The sequence below is a fragment of the Terrapene carolina genome, unplaced genomic scaffold (assembly GCF_002925995.2).
Source record: "Terrapene carolina triunguis isolate 2854851 unplaced genomic scaffold, T_m_triunguis-2.0 Scaffold495, whole genome shotgun sequence".
In the NCBI taxonomy this organism is placed as follows: Eukaryota; Metazoa; Chordata; order Testudines; family Emydidae; genus Terrapene; species Terrapene triunguis.
The window spans coordinates 281,590-294,212 of record NW_020664846.1 but is presented as its reverse complement, the minus strand read 5'-3'; the positions used below and the strand labels follow the sequence as shown (position 1 = coordinate 294,212).

At 47.9% G+C, this 12,623-nt stretch overlaps 1 protein-coding gene across 1 annotated transcript; it reads left to right on the top strand.

The window, feature by feature from the left end:
- Positions 1 to 471: 471 nt before the first annotated feature.
- Positions 472 to 12,383, top strand: WNT9B (Wnt family member 9B). The gene is made up of 3 exons (XM_024216070.1): positions 472 to 724; positions 9,674 to 9,939; positions 11,907 to 12,383. Exons 1-3 carry the CDS (start codon positions 649 to 651, stop codon positions 12,381 to 12,383), a joined length of 819 nt encoding a protein of 272 aa, XP_024071838.1. The 5' UTR covers positions 472 to 648.
- Positions 12,384 to 12,623: the final 240 nt, after the last annotated feature.

The following is a 12,623-nucleotide window of genomic DNA, read 5'->3' as shown; positions in this document are numbered from 1 at the left end:
CCTTCTCCATGTCTGACCTGGGGGGGATTGAACCTGGGTCTTCCATGGTCCAGGTGAGTGCTTGAACCATTGGGCTAAAGATTATGTCACGTCCTCCTCTAGCTGTTTTGTGACTCTAGCCCTCTGCTTTTGTGTGAATAAGTGCCCAGAAATTAAATGCAACTGTTTAATTTCTGGTTGAACACAATGTTTTGTTCAACCCAAAATGAAATCGTTGTCAACCATTTTGATTTGCCAGGGTTGCATTCGGTTCCATCCAATCAATTTATTTTTAATTATTATTATTTTTAGTTTTTGGAATGGCCAGCAAACCGAAAAATCCGTTCTTCGCCAGCTCTACTGGCCAGTTCTCGAGCTGGTAACTGTGCCATGTTCTAACGAGCAGCTTTCTGACGCTCCCTCCGGTCAGCCCTTTGGCCACGGTGTCTCTCTGGACTCACCTCTCTCCCTGCTCTCTCCTCTCTCAGCCTGACCGGGAAAGAAGGTCTGACCCATCTTCCCTCACTGGGCCCCTCTGCGAACGCTGCCCAAGGGAAGGCACACCTGAAGCAGTGTGACTTGCTCAAGCTGTCCCGTAAGCAGAAAAGGCTCTGCCAGCGGGAGCCGGGGCTGGCGGAGACCCTGCGGGATGCCGTCCGGCTCAGCGTCATGGAGTGCCAGTACCAGTTCCGCAATGAGCGCTGGAACTGCAGCCTGGATGGACGGACCAGCCTGTTGAAGAGAGGTACGCAGCAGCCGCTGGCCTGTGGTACAGAATCCCGTTCTGGGCAGTAGCTGGGCCTCACCAGAGCAGGGAACCAGGCTTGAGTTTGGAGAACGTGAGTCTTTTCTGGGAATGTCGAGCCAGTGAAAGGGCAGGATTGATGCTCTTTGCCCACAGAACAGGCAGTGACCAGGCAGGCGCTCTGCCCTCGCCACCGGGTTTCAGTCTACTCTCTAGGCCCATTCCATCCTTGGCCTCTCTCTGCTGAGGACAGCTATTGTAATGTGGATTTCCGACCCCTGGGAGCAGGACTGAGACTAGACTCCTTTCATGCAGGCAACTGAACAGGCCACCTGAGAGGAGCCGTCAAGAGTGGCTATTCACCTGAATCAGTCACCGAGGGGTGAAAGGTCCCTTAAACTCTGAGATCTGGCCCTGAATCTTTACCTTAAGAAGGGGTGTGTGTGTGTGTGTGTGTGTGTGTGTGTGTTCATTGCCTCACCCAAATGGTGACTTGAGCACACACCACAGGTACCTACACGAGAAGATTCCTGACTGCCAAGGACTCTTTAATCTAGCAGACAAGGGCAGAACAAAATCCAATGTCTGACAGCTAAAGCTGGAAAACTTCAGACTAGCACTAAGGTGCCAGTTGTTACAGGGGGAGGAATTAACCATTGGAGATGTGGTGGATTCTGTCACGTGGCGACTTTAAATCGAGACTGGATGCCTCTTTCAGACAGAGCTGCTCCAGCTCAACCAGAAGCTGAGCGGGATGTGGGAATTAGTGGGGCAGGTCCCCGGCCTGTCTTCTGCAGAAGGTCAGACGAGGTGATCATAATGGCCGTTGCTGGCCTTAGAATTGAAGCGGGATTCTCCTTCCTGCTCTGGCAGCATGATGGACTTCTGCCCTCCCACCCCCCAGAATGCGAGAACTGAGTAACACCAGCGCACGCTGTCATGTGAGGAAGAGGAGTGTGCGTGCCTGGGACGGGGGCGGGGCCTTAGCAGATGCCTTGACAGTAATTCTGTCTAGCGCTGCTGCCCGCAGGTCGCTTGGCTTGGGTTGCCTAGCTTCCCCAGGGATCACGTAGGCCTAGAATTGGAAAACCGCAATGGTGGCTTAAAATCACATTGGGCCCCCCTCTGTCCCTGGGCTCTGAGGGCTGAGCCGCAGCTCTAAGACCCAGAACGTCCGCTCGCCCTATGAACATACAGGACCAAACCTGGCCTTGGCGTACGTGGGTGCAAGCAGTGAACTTTTGGCTGCTTGCTCTAGCCCAGAGCTTGCTGCATGGTTTGTCAATGTGCATAATGTGGCATATGGGATGTTTAATCACTCCAAGCTGGATTGCTGGGCACACACATCCTTGATGATAGATAATTTTATTCCTTGAAAAAGTTTTAATCTCAAACGCACACATCAACTTGACCATTGCTGAAATGCAACCAACTCTGGGGCAAAGCATGGCAGAAATGTAACAGCTGCACAGTCATGCTATGGAATAACTTAGGATACTTCCACCCTTCCAGTCCTATCTCCAAGTGAAACTACCAGGGGCCTTTAGGAGGCAGTATAATTAAGGGAAATGGGAATTGGACACCAGGGTTAACACTCAGACTCTCCCTGCAAGTGCCATGCAAGCATTAGTGATCCCAAATAGTCAGGACTGCAGGTAAATTTAATCTACAAGGTAACACTTCTGGCAACACTGTCCCCTTTAGCACCCTCGGAGGTACTGTGCACTATTCATAGTCTTAAGGCCAGAAGGAAGCACTGGGATCATCTAGTCTGACCTCCCACACAGCACAGGCCAGAAAATGTAACCCAGGGATTCCTGCCTCAAACCCATCACTGCTGGTCAAGCTAGAGCATCCTTTAGAAAGACATGCAGTCTTGATGTAAGACCCCAAGCAAAAGGAAATCCACCATATCCCAAGGCAAGTTGCGACAATAATTAATTAGCCTCATTTACAAATAATATGAGCCTGATTTATAGTTAGAACTTGTCTGGTTTCAGCTTCCAACATGGGACCTTGTTCTGCCTTTGCCTGCTGGAAGGGTTGCCAACTTTCCAATGGCACAGAACCGTACACCCCCATCCCCTCTCCCTCTGTCACTCGCTCTTCCCCACCCTCACTTTCACTGGGCTGGGATAGTGGGTTGGAGTGTGTGTGGGGGGGATGAGGGCTCTAGGGTGGGGCAGGGGATGAGGGGTTTGGGGTGCAGGAGGGGACTCTGGGATGGGGGTTGGGGTGTGTGTGCAGGGTACAGGCTTTGGGAGGGAGTTTGGGTGTGGGAGGGGACTCTGGGCTGGGGCAGGAGGTTGGGGTACGGGGTCCCAGCCGTGCTTACTGCAGCTCCTAGGAATCGGCCATGTGCATGGGTGGCCAGGGAGGCTCCATGCGCTGCCCCCGCAGCTCCCATTGGTCACAGTTCCCAGCTAATGGGAACTGCAGAGCCGGCACCAGGGGCGGGGGTAGCGCATGGAGCCTCTGTGGCTGCCCATTGGCCTAGGGACCGCTAGGACCTGATGGTTGTTTCCGGGAGCCGTGCGGAGTTAGGGCAGGCGGGGAGCCTGCCTGAGCCCCGGGCCCCCGCTGCACCACCAACCGGACTTTTAACAGCCTGGTCGATGGTGCTGACTGGAGCCACCTGGGTCCCTTTTCGACTGGGTGTTCCGGTCAGAAACTGGACACCTGGTAACCCTATCTGCTAGATTAAAGAGCCTTCTGCTATCAGAAATCTTTCCCCAGGTAGGTACATGACTGCAATCAAATTACTTCTTTACCTTCTCTTGGCTATACTGAATACACCAAGCTGCTTTAGTCTCACTATAAGGCAGGTTTTCCAGACCTTGAATCATTCGTGTAGCTATTTTCTGATCCCATTCCAGTTTAACGTTGTTTTTGCAGCATGGACACCAGAACTGGACAGACCATTCCGGTCATGGTCTCACTAATGCTGTATGCCATGGTGGTAACTCCTTCCTCCTATTCAGTATTCCCATGCCTATGTTAAACATCAACGTTTGCATTCGCCCTAAGTCACAGCCTGTATTCGGTTGGCTATCCACAATGACCCTCTCATCCTCTTCAGTCACCTCTTCTCAGTATCTCATAAGGGTGACCTACATTCTTGGGTTCAAGATGCCTGACCTTGTATTTTGGCCGTATTAAAACACGTTGTTCATGTGAGCCCAGCTCACCAAATGATGTAGATTGCTCTGTAGAATGATTTATCCTCACCATTATTTATCATTCCACCAGTTTGAGTTGTCGGCATATTTTACCAGCCATGATATTCAACTATCTTCCAGATCATGGAGAAAATCTTGACTAATACTTGGTCAAGAACAGGTCACTGTTGGATCCCACTAGAAACGCCCATAGTGGAGGATGATTTCGCATTTAGTTGGCCAGTTTTTAATAAATTAAATATATGTTGCATTGATTATTTTTTTTTCTTTCAGAATGCAATGCAGGGCTAAATCAAATGTCTTAGGGTCAGTTTACTATCTTGACACACTGAGCTATCCCTCCTCCTAAGGAGGAGGGATAGCTCAGTGGTTTGAGCATTGGCCTGCTAAATCCAGCGTTGTGAGTTCAATCCTTGAGGGGGCCACTTAGGGATCTGGGGCAAAAATCAGTACTTGGTCCTGCTAGTGAAGGCAGGGGGCTGGACTCAATGACCTTTTGGGGTCCCTTCCAGTTCTATGAGATAGGTATATCTCCATACCTCACCCACCATGTCTCTTTATAATGATCTTGACAGTTACATTTGTCAATTGAATTTGTAACTGCCTCAGAACTGTATCAAGTTTAATTAACAAGACCTATTTTCTATAAAAACATGCAGGTTATTAATTACGATGCCATTATTTATACTTTACTAGCACTGTGTGAGTCAGAGATGTCATATTATTTTGGTTCAATGGCACTTTTGGAAAAAATAGTTTCAGGTTGACTCGAAACTGTAATTTTTCAAAATGTTTGGCAAAGTGAAAAGTTGAGAACTTTGTTTTGAGTTGAACAAATATTGTTTCGATTTTGAGCATTTTTTACATTTAATTTTTAGAATAAAGGAAATTTCAGAACAGACCATTTTTATTAAACGAAATATTTCTTTTTGATTGGCAAAACAACACTTTGATTTTTTTTTTCTGAAATTTACTGAGGTTTTTTTCAACCGAAACAATTCAGCAAAATTGACACATTTGCAAAATGCTTCAGAGACCCTGAATCTGAATTTATTTATTTATTTTTTTCACTGAAAAGTTTTGGTCAAAAAATGTCATTCAACCTTGTTCTTAAATTGTTCCTTCCAGCTGATTTGGCTCTTGTTTTCAGCTTTGTGAAATTGGCCCTATGAAAGCACAAAGTATATATATTCTGTGGTCTGGAATTTATTCTGCTTGCACATTATAAATGTGATCAAGCCATGATCACTTGTACCTAAGCTACCATTAATTTTTAGTTCTGTGATCAGTTCCCCTTATCTGTTAGGACAGTGGTGCTCAGTCTTATTACACAGTAGGGCCACATAAACCTAAGCACAACCTTGTGTGAGTCAAACAGATTCTACATATTGAAAGTCACCTGTATTGATTTATATTTTAAGTTCCGCTTGTTTCATATATATTTAGATAGAAACAACCTATGTACAGTATTGTCTACTTAAAAACAAAGAAATTGGTGCATAAAATGTGTGCTAGAATGATAGAAAACTTGGGGGGGGACGACGACATATAACCATCTCCCTAACCATAGAATATCAGGGTTGGAAGGGACCTCAGAAGGTCATCTAGTCCAACCCCCTACTCAAAGCAGGACCAGTCCCCAACTAAATCATCCCAGCCAGGGCTCTGTCAAGCCTGACCATAAAAACCTCTAAGGAAGGAGATTCCACCACCTCCCTAGGTAACCCATTCCAATGCTTCACCACCCTCCTAGTGAAAAAGTTTTTCCTAATATCCAACCTAAACCTCCCCCTCTGCAACTTGAGACCATTACTCCTTGTTCTGTCATCTGGTACCACTGAGAACAGTCTAGATCCATCCTCTTTGGAACCCCCTTTCAGGTAGTTGAAAGCAGCTATCAAATCCCCCCTCATTCTTCTCTTCCTCAGACTAAACAATCCCAGTTCCCTCCGCATCTCTTCATAAGTCATGTGCTCCAGTCCCCTAATCATTTTTGTTGCCCTCCGCTGGACTCTTTCCAATTTTTCCACATCCTTCTTGTAGTGTGGGGCCCAAAACTGGATGCAATACTCCAGATGAGGCCTCACCAATGCCGAATAGAGGGGAACAATTACATCCCTCGATCTGCTGGCAATGCTCCTACTTATACAGCCCAAAATGCCGTTAGCCTTCTTGGCAACAAGGGCACACTGTTGACTCCTATCCAGCTCTCATCCCCTAATCACAAATAAAGAGTGCACTTTCTGAGATAGTGAGTCTATTGTGGCTTTGTTTTCGGTCTTACTATCTATCCCTTTGCTAATGGTTCCTAACATGCTATTAGCTTTTTTGACCACTGCTTCACATGGAGTAGATCTTTTTCAGGGAATTCTCTATGATGACCCCAAGACCGTTCTTGAGTGATAACAGCTAATTTAGACCTTATCATTTTGTATGCATAACTTGGATTATGTTTTCCAATGTGCATTACTTTGCACTTATCAACATTGAATTTCATCTGCCATTTTGTTGCCCAGTCACCCAGTTTTGAGAGTTTCCTTTGTAACACTTTGCAGTTTGCTTGGAATTTATCTTGAGTAATTTTATATTGTCTGCAGGGTTTGCCACCTCACTAGTCACCCTGTTTTCCAGATCATTTATGAATATGTTGAAAAGCACAGGTCCCAGTACAGATCCTTGGGGGTCCCTGCTATTTAACTCTCTCCACTGTGAAAACTGACCATTTATTCCTACCCTTTGTTTCCTATCTTTTAACCAGTTACTGATCCATGATAAGACCTTCCCTCTTACCCCATGACAGCTTACCTTGCTTAAGAACTTTTGGTGTGGGATCTTGTCAAAGGCTTTCTGAAAATCCAAAGGCACTTATATCGGTTGAATCACTACCGCCCACATGCTTGTTGACCCCCTGCCATAATTCTAATAGACTGCTGAGGCATGGTTTTTCTTTACAAAAGCCAAGTTGACCCTTTCCCAATAAATCGTGTTCATCTGTGTCTGATAATTCTGTCCTTTCAACCAGTTTGCCTAGTACTGAAGTTAGGCTTACCAACCTGCAGCCATTTTATTAAAAATAATGTTGCATTAGCTGTCCTCCACCCATCTGGTACAGAAGCTGGTTACATCATACCACAGTTAATAGTTCTGCAATTTCATATTTGAGTTCCTTCAGAACTCTTGGGTGAATACCATCTAGTCCTGGTGACTTCTTATTTAATTTATCAATTTCTTCTAAAACCTCCTCTAACACCTCAATCTGGGACAGTGTCTCAGATTTGTCACCTAAAAGTAATGGCTCAGGGATGGGAATCTCCCTCACATCCTCTGAAATGAAGACCGATACAAATAACTCATTTAATTTCTCTAACGGCCTTGTCTGCCTTCAGAGCTCTTTTAGCACCTTGATTGTCCAGTGGCCCCACTGATTGGCAGACTTCCTGCTTTTGTTTTTGTCTTTTGCTATTGGCTTTTCAAATTGTTTTGGTCTGCCTAATTATACTTTTAAACTTGGCTAGCCAAAGTTTATGGTCCTATCTATTTTTCTCACTAGGATTTGGCTTCTAATTTTTAAAGGATTCCTTTTTGCCTCTAACTGCCTTGTTTACTCTGTTGTTTACCCATGGTAGCATGTGTCCTGTTTCTTGTTTGTTTTGTTTTTTACACTTGGGATATACATTTAGTATATTAATAGTAAGATCTAGTAATATATTCACTTCTATTATGGAGATTTTTTTAAAGTTTCCATGCAACTTGCAGGCATTTCACTCTTGTGACTGTTTCTCTTAATTTCTGTTTAATTAATCTCATTTCTGTGCAGTTCCCCTTTTTGAAGTTCAATGCTACTGTGGTGGATTTCTTTGGTGTTTTACCCCCTACAAGGATATTAAATTTAATTGCATTAAGGTCACTATTACTGAGCAGTTCAGCTATATTCACCTCTTGGACCAGATCCTGTGTGCCGCTTAGAACTAAATCAAAAATTGACTCTCCCCTTGTGGGCTCTAGGACGAGCTGCTCCAAGAAGCAGCCATTAATGGCATCTAGAAATTTTATCTCTGCATCCTGTCCGGAGGTGACACGTATCCAGTCCGTATTGGGATAGTTGAAATCCCCCATTATTATTTGGTTTTTGCTTTTGTAATCTACCTGAACACTTCAGACTCACCTGGTCAGGTGATCGGTAGTATATTTCTATTGCTGTACTCTTATTAGTCAAGCATGGAATGTCTGGCCTTAGAGATTCTATGATACAGTTTGAGTCATTTAAGATTTATACTGTATTTCACGCTGTGTTCTTTCATAGACAATGCCACTCCCCCACCAGCACAACCTACTAAATCATTCCTATATATTTTGCACCCTGCTATTACCATATCCCACTCATCATTTCACCAAGTTTCTATGAGGCCTGTTACAGCCATATCCTTATTTAATACCAGGCACTCAAGTTCACCCATCTTAGTATTTAGACTTCTAGCATTTGTATAGAGACACTTATAAAATTTGTCAATATTTAGTTGTCTGCCTTCATGTGATGTAATTGAATTTGACTCTGTTTGTTTGTTTGTTTGTTTGTTTGTTTTTGTTTTGTTTGTTTGAATGTTTCTCTTTGGTTCCTACCTGTACTTTATCAACTTCTACGCTATCCTCTTTACTTGAATATAGGGTATCCCCTTTAATAAATCCTCCACTAATGGATATGTCTGTCTGAACTGTGTGTTCTTCACCTGCTGGCTTTCTCCAAGCCCTTTTGACACTAAACTCCTCTATGACCTTTTTAATTTTACATACCAGCAACCTGGTTCTGTACTGGTTGAGGAAACAGGGGAATCTTGAGTAGGGAGTAGAGGTTATCTCTGTATCTTGCTCTAATGTGACTGCAGCCAGTATATTGTGTGCAGTTCTGGTGTCCACGATTAAAGAAGGAATTTGATACATTGGAGAGGGTTCAGAGAAGAGCCACAAGAATGATTGATTCAAGGATTAGAAAACCTCCCTTACAGTGATAGTCTCGAAGAGCTCAATCTATTGAGCTTAACAAAGAAGGTTAAAGGGTAACTAAATTACAATCACTACCTACATAGGGAACAATTATTTAATAATGGGCTGTTCAGTCTAGCAGAGAAAGGTCTAAACTGATCCAATAGCTGGAAGTTGAAGCTAGCCAAATTCAGATGGGAATTTTAATAGAATAATTTACGAAGGGTCGCAGTGGATTTTCCATCACTGACCGTTTATAAATCAAGATTGGATGATTTTCCTGAATATCTGCTCTAGGGATTCTTCTGGGGAACTTCTCCAGCCTGGGTCATACAGGGGGGCAGACTAGATCATCACCGTGGTCCCTTATGGCCTGGAATTCTATGCATCTTCTAACCCAGCATGACCAGTGATGTCTAACTTTATAAATGGATGTCTGTGATTTCTTGTATCCCCCAGGTTCTAGAATCCGTGTCCGGGCACTTGAGGAACCTCTTTCCTTTCTGTCCCTTAACACCTTGGTTCTTTACATTCGTGATACGCAGTGTCAGAGTTATGATTGCGCTGTTTACCCCAACGAGCAACAGGAAGGGAGGGTGCTAGACTAGTCAGGAGCATGACAGTCTGTCACCCAGAAGATTGAGATGTAGGCCATCCAAACCATACCATCCCTTCTCCCCATAGAATAGGGCCCGGCATTTCTTTGTGTGGATACAGCAGAGAGCCCAGTTATGTGGGTGAATGCCTGGTCCTCATTCCCAGCCACTCTTAACCTTTCTATCTTGTGCAGGTTTTAAGGAAACCGCCTTCCTGTATGCAGTGTCCTCTGCGGCGCTTACCCATGCCCTGGCCCGGGCGTGCAGTGCTGGACGCATGGAGCGCTGCACCTGCGATGACTCTCCAGACCTGGAGAACCGCAAGGCCTGGCAATGGGGAGTATGTGGCGACAACCTCAAATACAGCACCAAGTTCCTCAAAAACTTCCTGGGCCAGAAGAAGATCGGCAAAGACCTACGGGCTAAGGTGGATATCCACAACACCAACGTGGGCATCAAGGTGAGGGGGCAGAGCACTGGGCGCAGAAAGGTTTCAAGGATCAGATGCAAACATCTTGACTTATCCTCTGCCGTCATGGCTTCTACAGGGGAACTGGTGCGGTGAGGGAGAGCGGCCGCTGCCCCTCTACTGACTAGTCAGAACTGCTTACCTGGGGCATAGGCCTTGTGCTACTGAGAGTTAACCAAAAAGTCTCCTTTCGCTCGGGTGACAGGGGCCTGGGCCTATAGAGAGGAGTGATTTCTATATGCCCACTGCTGTGAAACTGGGTGCCCGCTGTCAGCAGCATAGTGACGCTGTGAAGTCTGCATATGACTGTGCACTTGGTAAATCCGGCCATGTTCACGTGGCCATTCGGGTTTTGAGTCCGGCTAGAGATGCAGGGCTGGCAAGGGGTTAGAGAAAGGGGCTGGGGGTCAGGACTCCTGGCTTCAACCCAGTGGCAGATTGGGAGTTAGTGGGGCCCTGTGTGCAGCTCCATTTTCGGGACCCCGCCAAGAAAAAGAACATTCTCTTATCTCCCCCCTGTTTTTCATTCTTTTTTTCTTCATCCTCCTATGTTATAAGTAATAGGAAGGAAATGAAAATAAAGTGAGGTACCTTGATTGGGGCAGCGGGTTGGGGTGCGGGAGGGAGTGTGGGGGTCGGGCTCTGGGAGGAAGTTTGGGTGCGAGGTTCGGGCTCTGGCTGGGGCAGGGGGTTGGGGTGTGGGAGTGGGTGCAGGGGTCGGGCTCTGGGAGGAAGTTTGGGTGCTGGGTTCGGGCTCCGGGCGGGGGCACGGAGTTGGGGTGTGGGAAGGGTCAGGGGGGTGACGTTTACCATAGGCGGCACAGCTCCCAAAGCGACCGGCACACCCCTCTGGCAGTGGCTCCTAGGCGGGGGGGAGGGACCAGGGGGTCTCTGTGCGCCGCTGCCCACAGGTGCCACCCGCACAGTTCCCGGCCAATGGGAGCTGCAGAGTTGGCTCTCGGGGCGGGGGCAACACACGGAGACACCTCCGCCCCCCAGGGGCCGCAGAGACACGCCGGTCGCTTCTAGGAGTGGCGCGGAGGGAGGGAGGCAGCGTGGTCAGGGAGCTGCCTTAGCCCTGCTCTGCTGCTGCCGGCACATCTCTGCACGCCCCTTGTGGGGAGGGGGAAGCGCGTGGAGCCACCTCCCCCCCGTCAGGGGCACGCAGAGACAGGCCAGCAGCCGGCCGCTTCTGGGAGCGGCCTGGGGCCACCGGCCAGGGAATGCAGGCAGCCTGTCTGAGCCCTGCTGCGCCGCCGGCCGGGACTCAGGCAGGTTGGCCGATGAGATTTATCCTGCATTTTGGGGGCCCCCCTGTCATTGGGGGCCCTGTGCCACTGCACTGTTTGTTTCATGGTAAATCCGCCTCTGCTGGCTTGGGCAGGGCTTGTCATAGATTCATAATTTAAGGCCAGATGAGACCATTAGATCATCCAACTATCGCAGGCCATTAAATGTCACCCCTGTGCTGAGCCCAATAACTTGTTTGACTAAAGCCTCTTCCAGAAAGGCCTCCTGGCTTGATCTGGAGACACTGAGATGAAGAATCCACCACTCCCCTTGGTAGCTCATTCCAGTGTTAATCCCCCTCCCTGCTCAGTTTGGGCCTAACTTCTCGTTTGGATTTGTCTGGTTCCAGCTTCCAGCCACTGGTTCTTGTTCTGCTTTTCTCCGCTAGATTCACGTGTCCTTTAATACCCTGTGTTTTCTCCCTGTGAAGATCCCTAGCTGCTGAATCGAGTCACCTCTCCTGTCAGTTGCTCGCTGTAAGGCATTTTTCCACCCTTCGAATCATTTTTATGACGACCCCTCCTGGTGCGCCGTAGTTTCCCTGTCGGTAACACAGGACTGGCATCCCGCATGGCAGTGCTTTGAGACGCTCTCTGTGCAGTGTTCTCTACACCGAGAGCTAGGCCCATGGTCCTTGCAAATACTAACTGGAGTTTCTTCCTCCTCAGGCCGTGAAGAATGGTCTCAAAACCACGTGCAAGTGCCATGGTGTCTCGGGCTCCTGTGCCGTGAGGACCTGTTGGAAGCAGCTCTCCCCTTTCCACGAGACTGGCAAGATCCTCAAGCTGCGCTATGACGATGCCGTCAAGATCTTCAGTGCCACGAATGCTGCCGTGGGGCACTCTGAGCTCGTGGGCCCGCAGAGACACGGCCACTCCCCCAAAAGCCCGGCTACTCCACGCCCCACGGATCTGGTGTACGTGGAGGACTCGCCCAGCTTCTGCCGGCCCAGCAAATACTCGCTGGGCACTGCCGGCAGGACGTGCTCCCGGGAGGCCAGCTGTGACAGCCTGTGCTGTGGGCGCGGCTACAATACGCAGAGCCGGATGGTCACCTTCTCTTGCCACTGCCAAGTGCAGTGGTGCTGCTATGTGGAATGCCAGCAGTGCATGGAGGAGGAGGTGATCTACAGCTGCAAGCACTAGGGCTCGTGTAAGGAAAGGAATCCACGCAAAGCGCAGGAGTGAGCCAGGCCCCTTTCTGGGGCGAGGCAGAGGCGGGCACTGCTTGCTGCAGCGCACTCAGCACGCTCACTCCTTCTCCCTCTGCAGGCGGAGGGGCCATGGCACAGGATAGTCCCGTGAACCAGGGGTGCGAGCAACGTGCATTTTAATGTGGCGAAATGTCTATAGCTAGGAACAAAGAATATAGGCCATAAATACAGC